The sequence below is a fragment of the Rhipicephalus sanguineus genome, chromosome 3, assembly GCF_013339695.2.
Source record: "Rhipicephalus sanguineus isolate Rsan-2018 chromosome 3, BIME_Rsan_1.4, whole genome shotgun sequence".
Taxonomy (NCBI): domain Eukaryota; kingdom Metazoa; phylum Arthropoda; class Arachnida; order Ixodida; family Ixodidae; genus Rhipicephalus; species Rhipicephalus sanguineus.
In genome coordinates this window covers 44,225,229-44,252,540 of record NC_051178.1, presented here as the reverse complement: position 1 = coordinate 44,252,540, position 27,312 = coordinate 44,225,229, and the positions used below count along the sequence as shown (strand labels likewise).

Sequence of the window (27,312 nt, the reverse complement as noted above, 5' to 3'; positions counted from 1 at the left end):
CGTAATTATATTAGCAAAGGCCATGCTTATATTAGCAAAGGCCAGCACAACAAGCTCTTAACACGTTGATGCCTATGGTTGACCCGACGCTCAGCTATTTTGAGTTGCAACGTCGAAAGCTACAGAGCATTTAAGAGCGTTTACGAAGACCAGAACGTCGTGTTTCAACGGTAGGCAGCAAAGCATAGCTCTTGCGCGCCGTGGGAGGTGAAAACGAAGGGTAGGTGCTTAATATTTCCTACTCAAGTGTATGTAGCTATGATAAATAGCACACCCTTTCACACGTCGAGGGGCGGAACTTTAGGGCGCTTTTTCGAGCGCTTAAGCAATCACACCTGTCCTAAAATCCTCCTTCACACAGTGTAAGGATCTCCGCACGCCTTCAGTTTTTTCTTAACTCCGTTGGTTCGTCTCGTGCAGCAAGCGCGGAGGCTCGCTGACACTGATGAGTCCTCTTCCTTTCGGAAGCGTGACAGGCACCCCGCTTTAGCGGCCATAAAGAGGCGCACTTGGAAAACACGTGCGTGACGGCCGAGACGTCCGGGTTATTGCGCTTCTCGCGGAGTCGCTCCCAAACCGCAGCTGAACACGGCTACAGAAAAATAAGACAGCGACGCGGCAGGTGCGACGTTGCTACTGAACTCAACGCATCATGGGCGGCCGGGCGACGACATTGTGCTTTCTTCTGCTCGTTGCAGGTAAGGGCGTTGCATTGCGTCAACGCTGCCTTCTTGGGCAAGTTCAAAAAGGCACTTCGAGCCGACAACGTTCTGGCTCAACTACCAGTACATTACAACCCCACAAAAACTGTTAACCCTGAGGCAGCGCCTGTTACTAATGTTGCTCTGTAAGCAGAGCACTCGTACTTTCAGCGTCAGTCGCGAAGCATTGAGGAGTCTGAGTCGCTTTTGAACACGTCGTTGCAGTTACCTCAACAAAAATTACGACATATAATGTTTTAAAGCATGCCACTGTACAAATGATTCATATCGTCAACTAAGCATATGTAAAAGCACATGCGCGTCATTTATTCAACAGTGTGCGCTAGCCAAAACTGTAAAGCTCCGCTCGTATGTACAAAACCTTCTTACGCATTGTTCGTAAGCTACCAGCCAATCGTAACGTCATAGATCTTTGCAGTAGTAAACCATTGCAGACCATGGGTTTGTCAGCAATAGAGAGACAGCAAAATATACTCAAAGAAACAGCCTTATATGAAATAGATACGTTTCTACCCATCGTTCTCTAATTAAACAAAGACTTTCGTTGTGATGGGTTTGGTTTTTGTTTTTTTTTTGTAGAAGCGCCCGAATGCGACCTCAACGTATCTGCGGTGGCATGACACATGCCACCACAGGCACGTGCATATTTACCGTTGACACAGGCATATTTACCGTATAGGTAGACGCATATTTGCCGCTGACAGTTCGGCTTTTTTTTTTTTACGTAAGGGTGTATTGAGGCTAATGAATCGCCGATGTATTAGCAATTGATGATGATGAAACCTCGGACATAGCTCGCACATGTGTAAGCGTTCGGCGTATGACACACACTGCCACTCACCTGCTGCAGCAAGAGATGAAAGCGTAGGCATGCCCTCCAACCAGTACTCGCGCCAGCTAAACGGTGTACCGCCCATGCGTTATTCGCGATACAGCCATAAATGGCCGTGTCAAAATGGAGTCGTCAGAGCAGTCCCATTCGACCTGTCAAATATTCTTTCACGTCGCGGACAGGGAGCAAAATGATCTATGGCTGCTTCGTAAAATGCACTTTCCGCCCGGTCGCTGTTGCGCGACTGGGCAAAGAAAAAAAAAGTAAAATTCAGGCGCCCTATCAGAAAGTGGGGGCAAGCGAATCTTGGCCTCCTTTTCCGTCTTTCTTTCTTTCTATCGAATTGCGCAATGCTACCTCCCAACTTCTTCCTCCATGGACGAGGACATTCACCCACGTGCTTAGCAGAGCAACACTTCAGTTGTTACAGGCCACAACGACTGTCACGGGTTCATGTCCGGGCAACAATGAAATGTGGCAACGTGAAGTCACCCCGATAACCTCAACAAAAGATAACGTCGCCGTATCAGAAACGGCTTATCGCCGACAATCCCACGATCGAGAGAGCATCATTTATTGGAACACGGCGTATACAATTTGCCATGTGACTGGCGCACCTTCGAGAGCCGCATTTGTTTGCGGTATCACCTACAATGCCAATGACACTTGTGAGGCAATACAAGGTTCGATTGAAAGAAAGTTGTGCCCGCTCACTGCATATTCTCTTTGCACACTGTTTAGTGGAAGCAGGTACGCGCACTCGTGCGAACTCTCGAGTTTTTTACCGGCCAGATGTGCTCAGCTGCAGGCCGAAGATCACGTAGCTCGACGTATGCCCCCTGACGTATGCCCTCTCCAGTGTGACAAAATTGTGTCTTGTTTTCCTTACTGCTTCTCGCGTAGGACTTACATAAGCGCAAACACTAACACCAAGCTAAAGGTTAAAGCGAGGACAATTATTACGTATTAAGGCACGTTGGTTCACACTTGATGCAGAACAAAGCAGCGCTCAAGAAACGGGGATGCAAAGAAGAGACACACAGGACGGGCGCTTTGTGTTTGTGTGTCTCTTGTTTGCGTCCCCGTCCTCGTTCCGCAACAGTTTTGACGTTCGCTTCGATTCTGGCAGCAAGGATTTACCATCGTATTAGCTATAGTGTCGATCTCGTTGGGTCGAATCTTCGTTCTCCGCTACGGAGCCAAAAGGCGTTTATGCCTAGCACGCTGAACTCTAACTTTGCTGCAGAGAATATATGCACGGTGGAATAAAGGTACTGACCTTGACCGAAGAGGTCACAAATGAGCCGTGCACCTGACCTACGAAAGAGTGGGCGAGGACGGTAAGTCCAACGACTGCAGGAAGTCCCCGATTATCCGAGGCGTCGGCGCATTCACTTCCTTCAGCGGTATTCACCACCTCAGGGATTCACCTTACGAAGTACAGCTAATTGCTTGGTAATTATAACGTGATCATGCTCAGTGAGTGGAATATTACAAAGGATTGATAAGACTCACCTGCCTGACTGTGCCGCCATGTTGCTGACATAGTCAGAGCCCCATTTTCAGGCACGCCTCCGTCGACATTTTTGGAACCCTCTACTACGCCGTCCCTCGTAATCAGATTGTGGTTCTGGAACCTAATACCCCAGCAATTATTATTATACCAGCGTTTCATACTACGACATGAAGTGCAGTGGTAGAGCGCTCGCACCTCAACATATTTCTTTGTAACAGACAGCGCTGCCACTCGCCGGTCTTGCTCGTGCAGTTTCGTTTCCGGGATGAGTAAAGATCGCCTCTTCAGTAATGCGGTTTCACAAATACAGGTTTTCACATGGTATTTACACGCCAAATGATTAAAAAAAAACATTGAGAGCGGTACTCATCCGCTTGAAGCTGTCCGAAAACGACCAGATAATCACGTGAAGGGCGGATCGTGGGACTGAGAAATATAGGTGCATAAAATAGGTTACATAAATGTGGCAGGCATTCTCAGCTTACTCGCGATCACTTTATTTATTTATTTATTTATTTATTTATTTATTTATTTATTTATTTATTTATTTATTTATTTATTTATTTATTTATTTAACATACCCTCACACCCAAAGCCATCAGAGAGGGGAGTGATTACATGAGAAACGGGATATGCGAAACAGCAAATGAGCAAACAAATAAAATTCTAATCATACAATGTTAGTCACGACATTCTTGAACTGTTCGTGATTTGTGATAGAGGTTACATGCGGAAGAGGGCGATTCGACTCTTCTGATGTCCATGGTAAGAATGACTGAAAAAAAAAGCGGTAGTTTTGCCGAAATGTATTCGTACTTTATGTGCGTGAGCTAAGCGATATGAAAAGCGAAAAAAAAAAAAAAACTCCCAGTGTCCCTTAGGCACTCACCTAAGACGACTCGCAGGCGAAAGCCATCTTCTTTTTCTTTTCAGCCGATGTATTGATCCTGATATAGAGTATTAATGCGGGCTTCTTGGTACGTACTGAACTTCTGAGAAGAGCGCTAGGAGTGGACAAAGAAAGAAGCGACAGGACAAAGCGTCGGTTGAGCGCTTCGTTTTGTAGCCTCTCTCTGTGTCTCATGCTAGCGCTGTTTTAAGAAGCTCAGCATGGATCCTGCTCACCATCTCCCGAAAGCCTTCTGCACCTAACGTAGTTTTTCACTGCCTCCAGGATCGGAGGCACCTCACCTGGTTTTTAAGTGCCTCCGTGATCGGCCCGCATTTGACCAAGCTACGACGTCCTGTGGTGACGTCGAAGTGACGTCATAATGACGTCAAAAATTTTGGTCGTCTTTGACGTCATGATGACGTCATATAGTTACGTTGTCACGTTATGGTGATTTTTCGCATCACTCGTGTTGACGCCGTCGATTGGGGACGCCGACGCGGAACGCCGGTCAACTTTTCCGTTTGTTGAGACATTTTTGTTGATTTTCGTGAAATACATGACGCTGTCGTTTCAGCTTGTGCGGAAATCAAGTTCACCCATTCAGAGTATTCACTTGCATCCAGCTTACTTTTCTTATCTACGTTAACTAAACCATGGCAGCAATGAATGGCGCTCACTTGAAGTACGTGGTGCGTCAGCTTGAATATGCCAGAGATCCAGAGTTTACGACTAATCAAATGAAGTGGTCTCTTTAGATTGCATGAAGGTTGGTCTCGCAGTCGGATGATGACTGCTTGTTAGTCTCCTGCTGTTGCCTTTTGGCGGACATCGTTGCCGCCAGGCTCGCTTGCGAAGAACAGGTCTGAGTTGGGGAACAGCTTTCACACTTGCATATGCGGAAGCCAGGCGTGATATGAGAAGTAGCGCGCGCAAACTCCTCGGAAGATGTCTCCTTGGTTTTACGGCGCAGGTGTTCCGCTTCATTAATATGACAGTCCGCGGTACTCACGTGGCAGGCTGCAGTAGCTATAAGAAACACAAGCAGCGCCAAGCGATCTCACCCAGCGCTGCGCAAGGAGTCGCAAGTCAACTCGAGCTCTTGATCTTCTGTTTTGTAGCTTTTTGTGTAAAATCCCGAGAGAAAATTTCAAAATAAAAAACAGCGCCTGTAACCGAACGATCTTGGTACAGAGTTTTAAATTCCAACCGCACTTTTCATGTGAGTACCGTATTTCCTCGATTCTGAGGCGATGTATTTTTTTTCTTTTTCGAATGTGCGAAAGTGGGGGGGGGGGTCGGCTTAGATTCGAGTACCATGATTAAGTTTTTTTTTCTGGCCTTGCGAATTTCGGGGGTCGGCCTACAATTGAGGGCGGCCTAGATTCGAGTAAATACGGTAATAATTGAAGGTAACATAGGCGAAAGATGCAGTAGAATCTTTGACGGAGATTTCGGGCCAAGAAAATGCAGCCATTTTCTTCGACACCCAGAGCCAAATGGTCAGAGGATCTCACTGTGCTGCCACAAATCGACGAGAACAACACAATATCGGAGTTCTGCGCGCTTAAAAACTCATCCGGACAGCAGCTGCAAGCTGGGCTGGGCAAAGATACTTTGAAATTGTATCGCTATAGGACACAAGATACTCGGGCAAGAAGTATTTGAAATACAGATACAAGATACTTCCGGAATTATTGTATCCGATACGATACCTCCCAATTGTATCTTAACATACTTCGATACATTGTAAATAAGATACATAGGATACTTACGATAATTGTATATAAGATACTTCGAGCGGAGTTCCTGCTACGTCAGCAGGAACTCCGCTCCAGAGAACCTCCTGGAATCAAACCAAGCGATTGCAAGAAAACTGCGCCCATTCCATATGCTCCCGGCGTAAGCTAAACCCTTGCAAGAATTTTCAAGAGCTATGACGTGCAAGTCGCACACGTGCCCTCGCACAAATTAAGAAGCCAGCTGGTCCGCGTTAATGATCCATTGGAACGTGAACGCTACCCTGGAGTGGTATATAAGATACCGTATCAAGACTGCCACGCATCATACATAGGAGAATCAGGCAACTTCAAGCGGCGTATCAAGCAGCACCAAAATCACGTAGCTAAGGGACATGCTGCCGGCAATGCACTAGCTGAACATCATCTTAACACGGGTCACAGCATTGATTGGAATTCAGCGACAGTCATCGGCACCAAAAATCACTCTCATCCCGCCTTCTTCTGGAATATTTATTATTCCAGTCGACGCCTCATACACTTAATCGGACACGTGGAAATCTACCCGATACTTGCACCAGATCATTGCGCCATCTACTACGCATGTAAAGGCACGGCCCAACTTGTTACGCTTGTATGTGAACATGAGACCCGTTGTGGTCTGGAAACGTCATAAATTCTTTTTTCGTTGCAACTTTGGCGAGTATTTGCTTATTCGCAAGAAATGTATGCCCCTCGCCAGACGGTGTTCCATCGAACCCTGGACTATATTTGTAAACTTGTTATTATAGATCTATATAATGAATCAGCAAACGCCTAGTTACAAAAATGTTCGCTCCAAATTTTCTTACCTGCGACAAACCTTGTTTGATTTTAATCAAACATCTGTTGGAATCCCAAAAGTTCGATCTTTCTTGCTCAAGGTATCCAAAAAAAAAAAAAAATGGCAGGAAGGCGAAGATGGAAGCGTGCGATGAAAACAGCCGTAAACAGGGGTTGGGTGCTTTGAGGAGTTACAGCCTAGATGAAGACAAGCCCACTCATCGAAACATCGGCTCGAGCACCCATCCTCTGTTTACGGATTTTTTTTTTCATTGCTCAAGGTGTATCAGTTTAATTCTGAAACAACTTAATGGGATTGATTTCACTGTTAAACATGACAGCTCTTTATACGCTGCGCTGTTAGTGGTATTTGCTTCTCACTTTTGTAACTGATGGGAGTCGCTGCTGTGCTTGCCCTACCAGCTAGCGGGTTGCCATCCACTTACAAAAACGTCAATAATGGTGAATCTAGACGATGGACCGACCCGCAGGCGGCTGAGTCACGTGACAGTAGGAACGCGAGTGGCCCGTCCGCTTGCGCGATACTCACGTGCAGTCCGAAACGGGAGGAATAAAGCCCGGGCCGAGTCCTGTTCCAATAGGCCTCCCAAGCTCGGCCAGGGGGCGCTGCGGCGCACGCGTTTCGCCGCCTTTCTAGCGAAAACCGGTCGCTCCCCTCTCCGCGCCTGCCTTTTGACTGCGCTGTCTCCGCACGTTCAGGCACCCTGCACGCGCTGTTCTCTGCTCGCCGTGCACGTGCAGCTTCACGTGTCGCTTGCTCTGAAGGTTTAGAAAGATCCCAGAGATGGAAAAAAACGTTTTAACGGTGGGAATCTTACCAGAGGAGGACGGCTGATCGACCACCTTTTCGGGACCGAGCAGGTCGTCAAGGGCGATGCTGTTTGTGCGAGCGCTACGTGCGTGCAGATGCTGAACGGGCACATTTCTTTGACATGAGTAGGGAGGTGACTGCGCGAGTTCTGTAATTATGTTACCGGTAAAACGCACATTCGTTGCGGCAGTCGTGTATACTCGGAGCTGTCAGCAACCAACCAGCACGCTTTCGAGTGCGTTTTCTATTGATAACTTTTCAATTGCTTAGATGCCAAGTTCGTCGTGCGGCTTTAAATTTATTATGAGCTCAGTGTGAAGAGCATAAATTTACATCTGCCCTGTTGAGTCACTGGCTGCATCGCAATGCGCAGTGTTCAGTTTCGTGGGAGTTTCACTTTTGCCGACGTTTGCATCGAATGATAACAACGTCGGATCGCAAGTTTAATGTCGCGTTGGATTTTTTTAGAGCTCCCTTTGACAGCATAATGATATACGCAAACAAAAAATAAATAAATATTTCATGCCCACTTCGACGATGGATGTTTCTTGCAGAGGCGTGTTTCATTTCGAATAATATCGACGCCTCATCACGCACCGTGTTCGCTTATTCGAATGTCGCTTTGGTTGTTTCGACAGCTCGCTTTATACAGGGGCGTAGCCAGGGGGGGGGGGTCAAACCCTCCCCGAAAATTTTCAATTTTGCTTGCGTATATGTACACGCACACATACAAACGCACGCACAAACATACATAAAGTATGGTTGGACCCCCCCCCCCCCCGAAAAAATTTCTGGCTACGCCCCTGATACTATGCAATACCCACTGGGATCGCGCATGTGTATGATTATGCCGAGATTTGTGCCCAATAATAAGCGCATCTGAATTCGCGAAGCCATCGAAAATTTAATTGCCACCTTGGTTCTTTTTTCAGCTCGTTTCCAAAGCGGCATGCAAGGCTTTTTATTACGTGCCGAACGCATGACATTAATACGAGGCACGCCGTGGTGGATTAATTCGGATTAATTTCGGCCACCTGGGTTTCTTTAACGTGTACGTAAATCTAAGTACGCCGGTGTTAGTGCATTTCGCTCCCATCGAAATGCAGCTGCTGTATGCGTGAATCGAACCCATGACCACGATTTTAGCAGCGCAACACTTCAGCCTTCTAAGCAATCACGGCGTGTCGCATGCAAGGCCAATATAAACGCTCAGTGCAAACATACAGCTTAATTCTGTTTACAGGGAGCCGCGACGGGAAATGTACCGCAATCAGCTGAATTAAACACTTAGTACTCACGGTACGTTATTTAAACTGTGGTGTAATAAGCCCAAATGCTCCGCTGCTGTAACATTACAAATGGTTGACTCGGAAAGCCAGCGCGCAATCTCGAAACGTACAGCGGCTGTCTATTTGTTGTAACTTCGGTTCACAAACGCACTTCCCTTTCAAATGAGCACGATCATCGCGTTTCTCCCCGTTAATAGTTCGTAATACTGTGTACGACAAAAACTGCTTCAAGGTGACAAGACCGCGAAAGCATCGCGGCGAACTGCCATAATCCACTCTTGACGCCTCTGCTCCTCGGACTGCTTGCATTGGAAACGGTAGAACATGACAGGAAGTTTTCGGCTCTTCGACATTTTTAAACTTTTGTGACAGTTCACAATGCAGCAGGACTGCGTGCCTGCTTTCGAGTACGACGAAGGAACGGCACCCATAGCGTGAAAAATGCGAGATAAAAGCCCCGGGGAGCACGTTCTCCGCGCGCGCGATGGGAAAACCAAGCAAGAGCGACCCGTCCCAGCTACCGGAGTTTTCCCCTCTCTCCGCTGGGGCGGCGGACGGCGCTGCGCAAACTTGAGCGTTGGAGGCCTATCGCAGACGATGCAGCGCGCGCGTCTCGAAAGAGAAACCGCAAGTTCGAAGAGCCGCCGGCGCATTCGGCTACAGAAAAAAGAACAAAAAAAAAACCTGTCTTGTTGACACCCCACTCCTCTGAGCACGCGGCCCGCAGGCGACGATGGGGACGGGCGGTTCGTGAAAATGTTTTCAGTACACTGTAGTTTTCAGCATTGCTGGCCCTCCCGATCCCCGGCCCAGCTACGGACTCCCCCAACCGGAAGTGAAGGGTCACGTGACAGCGAGGCCGCGGGCCAAAAGAGCGGTTTGGCCCGTCGTCTGGATGCACCATAAGAAGCCTTCGCACGATCCCGAATACTGCTGTGCAGTCTACTATGTCCGTAAACATATTAGCGGTTTCGCAATACCGGATCACCCAACACGTTTACAGCAACTGCAACGCAGGTAGCGACGCTTTTTTGTGAGGTATACATTGAGGACACAACGCTTCAATGACTTGTAATATTCTACTTATCGGCTGACGTGTGTTTTATGCGAAACAACGGGCGCACGGATTATAGCCTACCGCTTCTCGGGGACGATGGCGTTTCCTTGACGAGTGCGGCTGTCAAACATACTGACGCATTGTGTAGCCGATGCCTGGAGTTGTGGCCGCTTATTTCGTCCATAGTCCGTGTGCCGGCTGTTTCGCTCGAAGCTCGTTTGAGAGCGCTGCAGTACGGCAGCGCCCGAGAGCAGTCATGTGATCATATTTCGTGGGCTTTCTTTAAACGCCGGCAGAGATCACCACGCAGCTCGTACGTTGCCTCAAAAATTCGATCGGTAGTTTTTAAATGCCCCCTACAACGTAACGAAACACACTTGGCCCAACAGTGAATATTAAAAATATTGCATAATTGATTTTAGTTAATCAATCAATTGAGCGCAATATAAAAATATCCTAACGAGCGCCACATGACGGAAACTCATGGCCTTGGTTTCATTCAGTTGAGGTTAACCACATTTAAATGCGAAGCATTTCTTAGCGAACTTCTGCGACTTTGAGCGTATCTATCTATCTATCTATCTATCTATCTATCTATCTATCTATCTATCTATCTATCTATCTATCTATCTATCTATCTATCTATCTATCTATCTATCTATCTATCTATCTATCTATCTATCTATCTATCTATCTATCTATCTATCTATCTATCCACCTACGACTTTGTGCTCTCCTGGCCGTTTTTTTATCGGATGTTTACCAAAATTGGTGTGGCATAACATGATCTTATTACGAACATAAATCACAGGTCATAACACGAAAATCATGACATGCATGTCATGAACAGCATAATTTACATTCCAAGGCCATGGGGCTCTTGCTGCCGTTCCGTTAATTTCATATAGACCAAAATTGGTATGGCGTGACAAGAGCTCATGACGAACATAATGACAGGTCCTAACGTGCAAATCATGACACACATGTCATGTGCAGCATGATATACATGACATGGACTCGGGGCGCTCGCGGCCGTTTAGATGAATGGATATATACGAAAACTGATATGACGAGACATTTCTGTATGACGAACATAACTGACACGTGGTAACATGAAAATCATGACATGTACGGCGTGCACGACATGGTTTACATGCCACGCTCATGGCGCACATGCGGTCATTTCGCTAAATTGATATACACCAAAATTGGCATTGTGCGATGTGACTGTATAAAGAACATGTATAACACGTGGTAACATGAAAAGCATGACATGCATGCCATGTGTGACGATTTACATGCCATGACCATGGCGCACTCGTGGCCGTTTCGCTAACTTGATATACACCAAAACTGGTATTTCGTGACGCGACTGTATGACGAACGTAAATAAGAGGTGGTAGCATGAAAGTCATGACATGCACGACATGTACGACATGATTTACATGCCATGCTCATGGCGCACTCGAGGCCATTTTGCTCGTTTGATATACAACAAAATTGGTATTGCGCGATGTGCCTGTAGGACGAACATAAATGACAGGTCTTAATATGCGAATCATGTTATGCATGTCATGTACGGAATGATTTACATGACACTGTTATGGTGCACTTCCGGCCGTTTTGTTAACTGGATGTATACCAAAATTGGTATGGCATGACACGAGTGCGTGATGAACATAAATAACAGGTCATGTATATTGTATATGTATATGGTCATTGTATATACCAGAATATACGTTTCATTGGCATGGTATATACCAGATTGTGCATGCATGCGTGCATGGCAAACATGCGATATATGGTGAACTAGATGTCATGGCATGAATGATTTCATTTGGCTCAAAGACAAACAAGGCGATGTGTACAGCTCTTTGCTGGCTGCTTCGCATTACATCGATTCCCACAGTGCGTGGGATCTGCCGTATTTTTTTGTAAATATTTCGTTCTAGTTACCTGAAACACTGTATATAAATGATACAGGCGCCTCGTAAAAGCAGCGCCACTTGAGCATTACGTATCGTAAACTTACATGCTAAACAATAGAAAACTCAGCACCCATGGAAAATAGCATGAAACAGCTCGTGGGGACGCTCATGAGAAACATAGAGTACCTGGTATTATATTGTTTTTTTTAATCTCCTTCCTAACATCTTTAAGATGTTTTCTTATCTTTTCTACTATTATAATGCAAACTCAGTTTCACTATTTTACTAAGTCGTAGCCAGAATGTTGGTTACTCTATACTCCCGGCTCGACCACATCATTTTACCTTTGTCCTTAACATCGCCTTGACATAACAGGAAACTCAAATGGGATGTACATATGTAAACCGTAGGAATGACGCAGACAATTAAAAAATATGAATAAAGCACAGACCGTATTTTACAAGCAGGTTACAAAAACATATTGCATTAAACGGACGGGAAAAACCACACAGATACCTGCGTAATGTATGGGATGCAAACAGAGGAAAGGAAAGAAAAGCACTTGCGCTAACTATCAAATTATGACTTGAACAATTCTTGAATAATCAGAAGAAAGAACGAAGATACAGTACACCAATCTATGCTCTGTTACGTAAATGCTTTTTCTGTAGTGTCTATTGCCGGCACCGATGGTGTGAGAATTGTTAGAATCTAATTTGCATATCACTCAATGGCACCGTATGTAAGTAAAACAAACATCCACGACATATTTCAACTGACTTATGTGTGAAAGCCGCAAGACGCAAAACAATCCCATTCTTGCATTCTTCAGACGTAACGAAGCACCACGCAAGATAAACTTCTATAACGAGACTATAAAGACATCATAATTTGCGCGATAGACGCCGCACCCATCGCAGTATGCAGCACAGCACAGCGGCTAAGAGCGAGTGTCATGGTAGAGACACAACTGAAAAGGAAGTATTAAGGCAGAGTCTATAACTAATATAATACTATAACTACTACTAAGAACTACCATAACTACTAAATAAATCCTATAACTGAGAAGGGTACTGGTTTGCGCCAGTTGGTAAGAATTCGTAATACAGTTACTTCTGCTCCTCTTAAGAACGCGGGAATAATGTGTTTACCCCCGTCCCACTTTCTTAAGAAAAGCGCAAGTGACTATACCACAAATCCCATGTTTTCATCCTTTATTTAACTTTGGATATTTGCATAAAAAAACATAACGAACCATTACGTAACATTTTTTTTTTTCGTTCCGGAACAAAAACGAGCAGAAACTTCTTGCGGTGGAACGAAAGTAAAATTGAAAAGAAAACATTTCGTTCCGACACACTGCAAGTTTAGCATGGGTTGTTATTAACTCTTAGTGAGAGATCTAACTTGAGAACAAAATTCTCTTTCAGGATGTGTAACGGCCGTCGTGAGTGAGGAAGCCCACCTGCGTCAACGTGAGTGACTATTTTGTACCAGGAACGATGCTAAGCGGATATTTTCTTAACCAGCATCACGGGGGCACAATATGGTTCGGAACACTTTTGTGTGACTGGATCAAATGCTAAATTTTAAGACTTGAATATAGTTGACCCGATATATTAGTGACATGTGTTTCAAGTGGTTCGGTTTATCCATTTTGCGGTGTACTTGATATTCACCAGGGCCCCGGTTACTTTAGCTTCTGCTAGAGACTGCAGGAATCTAATGACTCGCAGCATAATTTGCACTTTTCTAGAAATTCAATTCTTTCGGCATCTTCATGTTGTTACATTTACTAGTAGCGGTAAGGGAAATGTATACCTCGTAAACGCAAAGCACGACATACTTTTGTCATTTCTAAGGGATGATTGCAGAGCACAAGAGGCAAATGCTAGCGTAGCAGTAAAAGTGGGCACAAGATGACGACGAAAACAAACCCGCAGGAAAATTATGCCGCTCGTTTGGCTCGCAAGCACCGCGTGTTATCTCAGAGACGTGTTTGTAGCTGGAAAACAGATAAGACACAAAAGTGAACTCAATGCCACTTTGACATGTGCGTTCAGGAGTGTGCTGCACATGGAAACGTGTGGTAGTACTGATATAATCCATTTGCCGATAAGGGCTGATAAATGAGATATGAAAGACGATGCATGGAATAAAAACGTAACCACTAAAGTGGGGATCGGAGATCTCTGTTCGTTCCGCGTTCGTTCTGGCGGTGTTACGTCACAAAAGTGGGCGGTGCGCAGCTCTCTTCCGCCGAGAGGAAGAGGACAGCCAATCGTCAAGCGGTGAGCGGCGAGCTTTCCGGAAGTAGACGCGCATCGTTGGTCCTCGGCAAGGGGACCGTATATTTCAAAACGAAGTGTTCCTCGCCTTCTAATAAATACAGTTGTTATACGAAAAGATATTGTTTTTCTTTTCAAGCTCAAACAGTTTCTGAAACAGCAATAGGTTTGAGCGCTGATATTTATTGGTGTTAGTTTTTCTAATGTGTCGTTATGTGAAGTCGCGCACACGAAAAAAAAAAAGAGAAAAGTAGCGGTTCGCGCAGTTTTTCAAGATGTCGTCCCACCGGAATGTCTGGCTTGGCTCCCGGGTGTCGAATCATCAAAAGGAGCTTCTGCTGGCTTTTATAAAAGAGCACCCACAGATACCTACGCCGTCGTGCCCACTAGGGCCGTCGTTCACGAGTGAGTACCGGGACGATACGTGGCAGTAGCAGGTAGCGCTTTTGAACTAAGAAGTCCCTGCGCGTAAGACAACAGCCCAGTGGCAGGCCCGTTCATTTTGTTCGCACTGTTCGTTTCGAGAACAGAAAGCGACGCCGCACTCGCTCATGTCTTCAAACGCATCTCGCACCTCCAACCGCAAGAGAAGCACACGTCGCAAGCGCCATTTTCTCAAAATCAGTTGTTGCGGCACCCGCAACCGCCGCATCATGCCGTGCGAAGCCGTTTGTTCGCTCGAGAGAACGCGTGCGAACGGTCTCGCGCTCCGTTCGTTTGTAACAGACGACATGCTCGTTATGACGCGGTATGACGTCACCAAAAAATAAAAGATCACGCAAAAAGAAAAATGGCTACGCCCCTCAGAGACGTGGTTTTTTCCTGCTTCGGCCAATCGCGTACGCCGCCAGAATGGGTACAGAACGAACGGCGCAGAACAGAGATCTCCGATGACCCGACTCGTTATGCCGCGATATGACGTCACCAAAAACGAAAAGATCAAGCAAAAAAAAGAAATGGCGACACCCCCCTGCCTTGAGTGGCATCTCCCGCTTCAGCCAATCAGCGCGCTTGATCTTCCCCAGGAGAATGAGCAAGCGGAACGAACAGATCTCCGATCGCCCCCCAGGTGTCCTGTACTGTCCCAGCTATCACAGCACTTTCCAGATAGAAAATAATACTGAGGAATAATATTGTAGTTTTCACTGCTCATATCATAATCTTGACATCATGGATTCGGTTTTGTGCATAGGCCCATTTGACTTGATATTTATTTAATATAGAGAATAAAACACATTATCGGAAATACTAGTGAGAAATGAGGGATGTGGTTTTATTACAGCAGTTTATATCAGAATCACGACACCGTAGATTGGGGTTTGTGTGAATGCCCATTCAATTCATGCTTTTTACAGCATAGAATTAGACAATCCGTGGAAAACTTGGGAATGAGTAACGTGGTTTTCATTACAGCAATTTTTAACACGAAAGTGTTTTACGCCGTGGTCCACCAAGACTTCATTGACGTATTTCCGTCGCGGTAATGATGTCGAAAAAATATACACGATCAGATGGCAAAGAAAAAAAGTTCCGACAACGGGCATCAAACCCACGACCGCTCGGTCCGCAACAACAGATGCCGGGCACGCTATCCACTGCACCACGGTCACTTTTTTTTTCTTTATTGCTGCACCACGGTCACAGACTCTAGAGGCTTTACAAACCCGCCTTTTATATCTACCACTCTCCTGGTCGGCGGGGTGGTGTTGCCCTTTGGGAGCGGTAAAGTAATTCGTAATTACTGTGGCCTCCGCGATAAGCACCTGCAACGCGTTACACGTCCGTCCCATTGGGCGCGTTTTCAATAGAAGTTCAATTTTGTCAATGCCTTAACACACCGCGAGGTGGCGACCTTAGAGCAAGCGTCGTAACAGCGTCGGCCTCGCTCATGGCATCACGCTAATCCAAACCAAAAATAGCTCTGCGACGCGCACCTGCCTCAGGTGGCTGTAACAACGCGTTCCCCGCTCACGCGCTCGCCCCAAGAAAAATTGCGGCCAGGCTACCGGGGCGGCACGGCACGCTTTGCGTTTCCCTCTAGTCCGGCCGTGGTGTTCAATCACATTTTAACATGCCGCGGGATGGCGACCAAGTTCTGCGTCCAATATGCGACGCTCTTGTGGCTACCACACCTCGTTCTCTGATTACGCTTTCACCGTTAACTACTACAGCTACCACAAGGGTTTGTTTAGTCATTTAACATGGACGTTATTCGTCGGGATGGAGATGTACCACCAATGATCAAAGTGGGTACATCCACGTTAAACGATGCTATAGCTGCCAGACATCAATATACATTTTGCAAATTCTCTGATATCAATGTACAGTAAACATTCAGGTACTTCTGTAAGGGCACGCTTTACTTTCGTGTTGTTCCGATTCCTATGACGGAGGGATCAACGATGTTTTTTTTTTTCAGAGAATCGATATCATGGATTTGTTCTCGCGTAAATGCCTATTCTTTTGGTGCTTGTTTAAGCTATAGGATTAAAGGGGCCCTGCAACACCTTTCTTAGTTATGTTGGAATAGTCTCATTATTGACGTATGACTCTTCACGAGTCATATGCCGCAAAAATTTTTCGAATCCGTCAAGTCTAAGTGGTGTTACCAAATTATAGAGATCACGTTCCGCAGCTTTCTCCCTCAACTCAACGCCGCGAGCGCGCGGAAAGCGAGGCAGCGAGTCGAGGGAGGCAGCGCAGAGGAGCGAGGCACCGCCGAAGAGCGCCGGCGGAGTTTTTTTCTTCATTTTTTTCTTTCTGACGTCTGGGCGCAACCACGTGGTCTGTACCGCCACTTCCGGTCGGCTTGCGTCGTTCTCGTCGAGCGGAGGGACGATGATCGCACTGTGTATCGCGCGTGGTTGCAAACTGCGCGTCGGTTTGGTAATGTTGGGTGTGCACCTCGAACGCCGTAGTGTTTTCATCGCTCTGCCAACCATGGAAGCAAACCTGCGCGCTCGTTTGAAACGAATGGCAGCTGAGATCGGTTTCGGCCCATACTCCGATACACCGCCTCTTAAGACGGCACTGGCAGACGACCCCGAAGCGCCGCCATTACCGTACGCCAGCATTGTTATCGGAGACACGCTGCGCCCGTGCCTCGGTCGGTCGTGAGAACGTGCCGACGATGCAGTTCTCAGCTGACGAGGCAACACTCGAACGGCTGCCACTCTCAACGGCAACCGGCGATGGTCAAAAGCACAGAAATATTCACGTTTTCGGCACTGCGCATGGCGAAGAAAACGGAACCACGCAACTACGAGCTGTCGGTGAGACCGGAAGTGCTAATATTAATGTTTGTTCGGTGTTTTTAACGCGATAACAGAACATAAACATACATATTATCTACTTATTGAACTCAAGATTAACAACGAAAGTAATAATGAGCGTGTTATCGTGATTATAACATCAGCCAATGGTGGAACTGCCGACAATCGCGTCATATTTTGCGGACTAATACATCATTTGTCGAGAGAAGAGGGAGCGATTTTCAGCTGACTTTGAGAATTTATTGTAAATTCCAGGCCGTGCGCATCGCTATAATATTTGGCTCGCGTGTTCTCGGGAGCCTCGACTACCGATCGGCAGCGCTTTTTGAGCATGCTCGAAAAGTGTTGCAGGGCCCCTTTAAAAGATGGCAAGAAATATTGAGGAATGAGGAATGTGGTTTCCGTTGCAGGTATTATATCAGAATTTCGACATTATGGCTTTGGGTTTCTGTAAAAGCCGATTCATTTTATGCTTCTTTAATGTATAGAATTGAACAATCAATAGAAAATAATATTCTCCTTCTTGTTACAGCAGTTCACATTAGAGTCTCGTCATCTGTAATATGGGTCGGTGTAAATGTTCATTGACTTGGTGTTTTTTTAATTAGCACATTTAAACACACGATGTCGAAAGGTGGTTAATTTGCCCACTTGCCGAATTATTCCGCAATGGCAAACTACTTTTAACTTATTGCTTTTCTGCCAATTATGCGCCTTTTCTGGCAGCACTAGAGAGCAGGCAGGCACCTTACTGCTTATGTGATCTAGGTCTTTCGCTTTACAAAAACCTCTTTCGTGATGGGGACACCAGTGAACATGTCCTTTGCCACTATCCTCTCTACAGCCTACACTGACCGTCGCTATCGGCCTGTTGGCCTGCCTTGACGCACGTCATTTCTCGATCAGATAAACCTAGAATGTCTACCTAAACAGCCGTCACATGAAATTCAGCTTAGATACTCTTAATTGCTTACGCGGCAGTCACCTATTACAAGAACTACATTTCATTTCTACCGTTCCTATCTAAGCATTGTCACTATAACTGAAGGTGATAGCAACGGCGATGGTCATCATCATCTTAAGGACATATCAAGAAACGTAATAAAATGCAGAAGCGGCGAGTTCCTGGGACATGAGTTGCGTTTTTCATGCTCAAGTGTTTTACTTTTTTCCGGCTGACAATTTGCCACGGGGTGTGTTCAGATAAAAACGTCGGTGCATGTCCGGGGACCCCTTTATTATCACTGAAAAAAAAATATTTTGCGGTGAGAGTCCCCAGTCACGCGAAAAAAAAATTTGCCTTTGTCGAAAAAATTGGGAAGCCTCCACTCAGCAGAACCGCTTTCTGCGAACTGCGCGAAAATAGGATTTACAAAACAACTATTGGTAGCTTTGAGTCTCAAATTTTTTCTTGGCATACTATGAGTAATGTGCCTTTACAAAGTGTTGTTATCTCGCAGTTTTGTTGCTCATATATTATGAAAAAAAAGCGCAAATACGGCAAATCGCTCAATAATGCCCTAATTTCACATTTTTCGCTCAGCGTCTATAATACTGAGAGTTCCCAAAATTTTCTAGAGTATTGCCACACATTAGGTTAACGATTGTGCTAAACGTGATTGCCGAGAATGACGTCAAACGCAAACCGAAAATGCATAAGTGAAGGCATGTCTCTAAAAATGCAATATTTTGAAATTCGATAAAAAAAATATCACCTTCGATTTTCCGTAAATCTCCACAATTAAAGCTAAGCGCGTGCTCTAATTTGATCTGTAAAAATGTGTTGCATTATTTTTGTGAGGTGAGAGTTACAAAGCCACCAAAGTGTCCAAATTGACGTTCACGCGCAACCACTTAACTGAGCGAGCATGTCGCCATAGTTACCACTGTCATAATTTTTAGGTCTTAAGTATGTTGTCACATATTCACGAAACATCCAATTGAAAGAAAAACAGACGAAGAGTTCCTTCAAAGCGCAAATTTTGTACATTCGGTGTAAATACTAGTCGTCGTACTGTTCCTGGCGAAAGTAATTATCGGAAAAACTTCGTCTAGATGCACACTCGAGTCGGTTTCTCGCATGCAACAGTTTCTTCAGCACTAATGCACAGAGGACGCGAGACAGTCATTGAACGAGGGCTGGGTCCATGCGGAAGGGGTCCCGGAGACGGCACCCACTATCTGCGCGGAATTATGCGCAGAGCGTGTCGCTACAAGATAAAAAGGTACACATTTATAATTTCGCAGCCGAGCAGGCCTCGCGCACGCAAAAGCAAAATTCTCTTGGATACATGCAGCTGGGACTCACTGAGAGATGTTGCACGGGGCCTCAGTTAGCATACCAACTATTGCTGAACGCAGCTTCAAACCAGTATTGGAAGTAAACAGGAATCGAAAGCGCTGCACATCCATGGCACCCTGCACTCATCGACATTAGAAATCGGGTATCCAAGATTTCAAGAGAGCCCTGAAAAATCAGTACACAAATAGGGCAAAGGCAGCGACACAAGCGCTGACTAACAACAGTTTTTAGTGAGCACTTGTGTTGCAGGCTTTGCCTTTTCTGTCCTGGTTCTTTAGTGCTCCCTTTATAATATCGTACCAACTTGGCCACCAACCAATCCTTCTACGATATCCGACGAACTGCTTGTATCATTTCTTAGACTTTGGTACGGACTGCGACTCCGGATTCGTCATCAGGGAAGAAATTATTGCGAAAGAGGCTACAATTTATGTTTCAATGTCAGCAACTGTGATTTTGAGCGCAATCATCATGCCATGCCGTAGACTCGTTTTTATTGTCACAACTTCTTGTCATTTTAAGAAAACGCATGCAAGACGCTTCAAGAGACAGCCATTTTAACGCGACAGCTCTGAAGAGCTGGTTTTGCAGAAATTCTGGCGTCGGCGTCGGTGACGGCGTCGTTGGTTGCGAGCGAAAAATCATCAAGTTGTCCGTGACCAAAAAATCGAGAATGATGCACATAAAATATATAATACAACTCTTCGGGTTCGAGTCAGAATCGAACCCAGGCCGTCTGCGTGACAAGCAGGTGTTCTACCACACAGCAACAATATTACCTTAAAGTGCTTCGGAAAAAAACATTATATGAACAATCGAGACAGATGTAAATACAGTAAATAATAAAGCTCGGGTTCGAGTCAGGATTGAGCACAGGCCGTCTGAGTGGCAAGCGTGTTCTACCTCAGAGTTACACTATTTCTTTTTCTTTTTTATTTCCTGGAAAGATGACCTGTTATTGCTGTGAACCGCGCACTACATAATTCGTCACATTAGAATTACCTTAAAATACACAACACCCACACCGTTCCCTACGGTAGGAGGCATTTCAAAAGTCAGGCAAACGCACACAAGCGTCCAGAAGTGCAAGCCACTCCGGAACGGGCTCAAAAGTCTCAACAACACTGCGCACTCGAGCAGCTTCTTCTCGGAAGACAGAACTCGTCGATCATGGCGGAGAGCTACGCTCTTCAAGAGCTATTTCTTGAAGCTGCTTCTGAGAAACACGCTATATGAATGTCGTGTAGTGGAAGGAGTCCCCTTAACGCATGCAGTATTGCGTGGCAGAAGCGTAGAATCGCGCCCGGCGTGAAAACATGTCAATTACGCAACGAGTGGGTGGCTTAAAAGCCCATCCATTACAAATCGCTCAGGCATATTTGTTCATCAGCAGCAGCAAAAGCATCAACAAAAGGAACAGCTGCGTAGGAATGGGGTGTTGCCTTACGGGCGCGCAGTGCGCCCGTCGCTGATTGGCAAAAGGAATTATGGCGTAGGGGAACTTACCAATTGTACGTGCAATAGGTATTTTAAGAGAGTTCTGAAACGGCCGATCTTACGCGCACAGTCGTTCGTTTCCTTAAGGCACGGCTGAGGCATGCACCGAGAAGCGAAGCTAGGCTAGCATTTGAGAAGGCGATGCGCACGGGGCCCGATTACGCTATCGCGTTCTACTGTTGAAGGCGAAGCTCAAGCGTCCTCCAAGTTTTTAAATGTGAAGCATTTCTTAGCGAACCTCTGGCACTTTGAGCGTTTCTATCTATCTATCTATCTATCTATCTATCTATCTATCTATCTATCTATCTATCTATCTATCTATCTATCTATCTATCTATCTATCTATCTATCTATCTATCTATCTATCTATCTAGCCGCCTACGTCTGAGTGCTCCATGATGGCCTCCTGAACTTGGTATAGGCCAAAATCGTCATGGGAGGGTAAGAGGATCTGACGAATATGACTCTCGGGTCATGCCATGAAAAACGTGAAAATCCTGTCGCGTACATCGTCAAACCCTTTCCTTGAGACACGTGTGGCACATACCAGTTCACCACGGGCCGCGGGGTACGGGTATGCGTCACAGGTGATTGACAGTTTACATCTGCCCAGGCGCGGCGAGAACAGACGTTGGTAATTTAAATGCGAGAGCATTAAGAAAAACCAACATCGGCAGCATTGACCCGACGAATGGAAAGAACAGGAATTAGGATTCCAGCAGAAATCGAAACCAAGCATTCTGCGTGGCAATCAGGTATTCTACCGCAGAGCCACGCCAGGTCTATAAACTGGTTTGGAAAAACAACCTATGCAGGCGTAATGGCTGTGCAACGTCAATTGTGGTTGCTGTGTTGACTGTCTAATTTTAGAAGAAAGCAATAAACACTACATATGTATTCCTACGATACAGTCGTCTTATCAGATGAACGTCTATGGTTCCAGTGTTGGCTCCGCTTTTATATCAGTCTAATAAACATTTCACTTGTATTCCTATTATTCAGCAAGCTATATTGAAGCATTGCTCGACCCCGGAGGAATACATTACCGAAAGTTACGTATGATATTCGCATGACTGCCCCATAAATTACACTTTCGATAATACTGACGTATGTACACTACGGGTGAGAAACAGCGCTAAAAAGACGGGACAAGAAAGGACACGAGACGACGGCGCTGACTAACAACCAAATGTGCTTTATTCCTTCAGTCAGCATAATTAGCTAATGACCGCATGCGCGAGCATTTGAACAAGGTTCAAAAACAAGCTACAGATAGTCAGTTATCTCTTCACTGTAACAGTTGCGGTTGCCATCCATCTTTTAACGATACCACTTTCTTGTCAAAATACCATGACGAGCGCGCGCGCCTCATTTCAGAAGCTTATCACATCTACAATAGCGGCGAGGCATGTGTAAGCTTCCCCTCGATTTCCCTCCTTCCGAAGGAGATAGAATTCATGTCTCGTTGATCGCCCTACTGCCTCTGCGCAGGCTGAGTTTTCTGTATTTTCATTACGTTAGTGGTGAAGTATATTTATGCTGACTGAAGGAATAAAGCACATTTGGTTGTTAGTCAGCGCCGTCGTCTCGTGTCCTTTCTTGTCCTGTCTTTTTAGCGCTGTTTCTCACCCGTAATCATGAACCAACCAGCCCAAATGCGTACCCTTCTACAGTATGTACACTAATTTGAGGATTGACGTTACGTCACACCGTAAGTTACCCTTTAAACGCCAGTGTTGTCGACGTCCCTGGTAAGGCCACTCAAAGCCAGAAAATACAGCATATAAATACTCGCTGTTGGCATCGTTACACAAGTGTAAACAACTGGTTATATATAAAACATGGGCTTCTCTTCAACATTTAAATTCTACATCTCTTTAGCGTCACTTCGTAACGTTTTGCTCAATACGAAAATATTACCCCACAGACACCGTCTCGTCGCATGCTTCGCGTAACATCGATTGCCCCGGTACGTGGGATCTGCCACATTCTTTAAATGTGAATGTATTTCTTAGTCGGGGCATGTCAGGCGTCTGTCGGTGTCCGCGCGTCGGCAGGTGTTATCTATCCGCTCTCACTCCCTCTCCCATAGCAAAAGCTGTGGGCGCGCGCGCTTATCCTCGCCCCTAGCAACCGGAGCAGGTGGTGCGGGCGAAGTAGCGGATAGTGAGTGGAGAGGAGGAGCGCGCTCTGGCGTGTGAGGGCGCTCGCATCGCGGGAGCTCGGCGGAGCTCCCGCGTGTGTGCAGAGAGTGTAGGAGAAGGTAGGTGTAGTGTTTCGCCGCTCCTTCTCTCGCCGTTCGCTCTCTCTCCTCCCTGCGCCCCACTCTCCCGTCCGCTCGCTCGCACGTATATATAAATGTAGTGAAGCGATTACTATGCCGTGTACTCTCGGTGCAAGAAATGCATTCGCATTTCCTCACAATTCCCTTCGGGGAGGTGGGGGCATTTTTTTCAACAACGCAAGCACTACGGGACTACGGCATCATCCATGAAATGATTGCTGAAGTCATCAATTTATGCTGGAATCTGCGGAACTAATTTTGAAGTGTTTGTGCTGCACATATTTACATTTTTGCAGGCGAAAGTTTAGCTATTTAGCCATTTAAATAAAAAATTGGCAGCTGTTGTCGCACATGCGTGCCTACGTTTGGCTACTTTTACTGCCCTTGGCTCAAGTTGGTTACTTTATGCCTAGTTTTTCTAATTTTCTGGCTGTTTTTGTTTTTTCGACCTGGCGACCCTGTCCGTCAATTGTGTCGCCGACTGCCAGGCAGTCCTCTACTGAGCAGCATGCAGCGCTTCTTGTACTCACTCTCCTGAGATGTATGGCTCAGTTGCACAGCTCAAAGCGAGCGTTTAGCGTTATCTGAACAAGCACAAGGAAAAGTTCAGCTATAAGCGGAACTTTCGGAGTATGAAGGATTTGGATAACGCCTTGTTCATGAGCTTTATGCCAGAAGAAGATCTCTCCGTCTTCGAAACTCCTTCAGCCTCTTCAAACAGATCGGCGTAAAATGTACAGATGCGTCTGTATCCATCAAAAATTTTGTTCCTGAGCAAACTGCTGCTGAAGAGATAAACTTAGTATTTTACTAAACAGAAACATCTCCTCTTAAGATGGCGGTGAAGACGAAACGTCATTGTCGGACGACCTAGGCCAGGCCCAAGGAGGCGCAGGTAGTGGGTGCCGTCTCCAGGATACTTTCTGCGTGGACCCAGCCTTCGTTCAATGCCTGTCTCGCGTCCTCTCTGCACTAGGGCTGAAGAAACTGTTGCATGCGAAAAGCCGACTCGAGTGTGCATCTAGACGAAGTTTTTCCAATAATTACTTTCACCAGGAAGGAAAGAAGATGACTCTTAAGGGCTCGTTTTGTTTGTTAGACACAATATTAATGAGAACTAACAGACAATAACGCCAAGGAAAGTATAGGGGGTGTTATCTGTAGTATTTAGAATATAAATGAGAAGAAAGTAAAGTGGACGAAAAGATAACTTGCCGCCGGCAGGGACCGAACCTGCGACCTTCGAATAACGCGTCCGATGCTCTACCACTGAGCTACGGCGGCGGTCATCCTCCCGTCCACTTTATGGGGTATATATGTGCATTAAACCTTGGAGTGTTAGTCAGCGCCATTCGCAGCCATGGCGGCGAGTGTGGAACACTCTTTTTCTGCCTTTCTGGCGTCACGTAGCACGTGATCTTTTTACGAGCTGGCAGCTGACCAATAATCCCTCGCATACTACCTGAAGGCATCAAGTCTGCCAGAACGAGACCCTCGCTATGAATGAAGGAAAGAAGATGACTCTTAAGGGCTCGTTTTGTTTGTTAGACACAATATTAATGAGAACTAACAGACAATAACGCCAAGAAAAGTATAGGGGGTGTTATCTGTAGTATTTAGAATATAAATGTGAAGAAAGTAAAGTGGACGAAAAGATAACTTGCCGCCGGCAGGGACGGAACCTGCGACCTTCGAATAACGCGTCATTCACAGCGAGGGTCTCGTTCTGGCAGACTTGATGCCTTCAGGTAGTATGCGAGGGATTATTGGTCAGCTGCCAGCTCGTAAAAAGATCACGTGCTACGTGACGCCAGAAAGGCAGAAAAAGAGTGTTCCACACTCGCCGCCATGGCTGCGAATGGCGCTGACTAACACTCCAAGGTTTAATGCACATATATACCCCATAAAGTGGACGGGAGGATGACCGCCGCCGTAGCTCAGTGGTAGAGCATCGGACGCGTTATTCGAAGGTCGCAGGTTCGGTCCCTGCCGGCGGCAAGTTATCTTTTCGTCCACTTTACTTTCTTCACATTTATATTCTAAATACTACAGATAACAACCCCTATACTTTCCTTGGCGTTATTGTCTGTTAGTTCTCATTAATATTGTGTCTAACAAACAAAACGAGCCCTTAAGAGCCATCTTCTTTCCTTCATTCATAGCGAGGGTCTCGTTCTGGCAGACTTGATGCCTTCAGGTAGTATGCGAGGGATTATTGGTCAGCTGCCAGCTCGTAAAAAGATCACGTGCTACGTGACGCCAGAAAGGCAGAAAAAGAGTTCCACGCTCGCCGCCATGGCTGCGAATGGCGCTGACTAACACTCCAAGGTTTAATGCACATATAAAGTGGACGGGAGGATGACCGCCGCCGTAGCTCAGTGGTAGAGCATCGGACGCGTTATTCGAAGGTCGCAGGTTCGGTCCCTGCCGGCGGCAAGTTATCTTTTCGTCCACTTTACTTTCTTCACATTTATATTCTAAATACTACAGATAACACCCCCTATACTTTCCTTGGCGTTATTGTCTGTTAGTTCTCATTAATATTCACCAGGAGCAGTACGACGACTAGTACATACGTACAAATTTTGCACTTTGAAGCAAATCTTCTTTTTTTCTGTCAATTGGATGTTTCGTGAATACGTGACAACATACTTAAGACCTAAAAATTATGAGTGTGGTAACTATGGCGACATGCTCGCTCATATAAGTGGTTACGCGTGAACGTCAATTCAGACACTTTGGTGGCTTTGTAACTCCGACCTTACAAAAATAATGCAACATATTTTTACAGATTAAGTTAGAGCACGCCCTTAGCTTTAATTGTGGGGATTTAAGGAAAATCGAAGGTGGTGGCTTTTCATTGGATTTCATACTATTGCATTGTTAGAGACATGCCTTCACTTATGCATTTTCGGTTTGCGTTTGACGTCATTCTCGGCAATCATATTAGCACAACCGTTAACCTAATGTGCGGCAACGATCTGAAAAGTTTTGGAAACTCTGAGTGTTATAGACGCGGAGCGAAAAAATCTGCATTTAGAGCATTATTGGGCAATCTGCCGTATTTGCGATTTTTTTCATAAACTCTGGGCAACAAGACTGCGAGATAACAACGCTTTGTATAGGCACGTTACTCATAGTAGGCGAAGAAAAATTTGGACACTTTCACCTACAGTAGTTCTTTTGTAGGATGTCGGCAAAAATCTCATTTTCGCGCAACTCGCAAAAAGCGGTTCTGCTGAGTGGAGACTTCCAAATTTTTTGGGCTAGTGCAATTTTTTTTTCACTAGACGAAGATTGGTTTCGTGTCCCTGAGGGCTCTGACAGGGAAATTTTTTTTTTCAGTGAAATGACAGGGTGTCCGTGGACATGGACCAACGTTCTTATCTGAACGCACCCGGTGGCAAAATATGTCGGTATTGCGTTAACCCAGTTCTTATCGCAGGTCGTGACTTCGGTTGTGCACGGGGAATGATTTTCGCGTGCCAAAGAAGGTGCATGCGGCTTTACCCTGGAAGCACGGGCTACTGCCAGGGATTCCGCTGCATGTGCGACACTCACATCCCCGTCAGGCCACCGATCTTCGTGGGCTGAAGAGGCTCGACGATTACATGCTGGAAGTGCTTCTTTCAAATAAAATGCTGCTCTCTCTCTAGCCTTGTCGCGCCACACTGGAGATCTTGCAACGATAGAGTGCTGAGCTTTGTTGTTATACCATCTCTCAATCGAGTAAGTAGCGTTTTAAGAAGCTTGATTTGCGTCGAGTGCCATTCCTTGGAACTACCATTTAGTCCATGCGCACATGCACGCCATATTGAGATAAAAATACAAATGAACGTTTGGACGCGGATATTCTGGCAATGGTGAAAAAGTAAGAAATCTAGGCAATGCGCTCCAGTTCTCCTCAATGCCGATCCCGCAACGAGGTATATACTTCGCATGTACGCATTGAAAATGCCAAGAGCATCACGAATACGAAAGCTATGGCGCATTTTAAAATACACGCGAAACTCAGACGCGCCTCTACGAGACAATTCCTGGAA

General features: G+C 45.9%; 1 protein-coding gene across 1 annotated transcript; it reads left to right on the top strand.

Moving 5' to 3' along the window:
* Nucleotides 1-528: 528 nt before the first annotated feature.
* On the top strand, nt 529-26,910 carry LOC119384901 (longicornsin-like). Its single transcript, XM_037652542.2, has 3 exons — nt 529-698; nt 13,057-13,101; nt 26,715-26,910. Exons 1-3 carry the CDS (start codon nt 653-655, stop codon nt 26,861-26,863), a joined length of 240 nt encoding a protein of 79 aa, XP_037508470.1. The 5' UTR covers nt 529-652; the 3' UTR covers nt 26,864-26,910.
* The last annotated feature ends 402 nt before the right edge of the window (nt 26,911-27,312 follow it).

Bases quoted from the DNA above. Each gene is read 5' to 3' on its own strand.
- LOC119384901 (XM_037652542.2), top strand. From the start codon at position 653: ATGGGCGGCCGGGCGACGACATTGTGCTTTCTTCTGCTCGTTGCAG. The intron at 699-13,056 runs GTAAGGGCGTTG...ATTCTCTTTCAG, and splicing joins CTTTCTTCTGCTCGTTGCAG to GATGTGTAACGGCCGTCGTG. The intron at 13,102-26,714 runs GTGAGTGACTAT...TTCTTATCGCAG, and splicing joins GGAAGCCCACCTGCGTCAAC to GTCGTGACTTCGGTTGTGCA.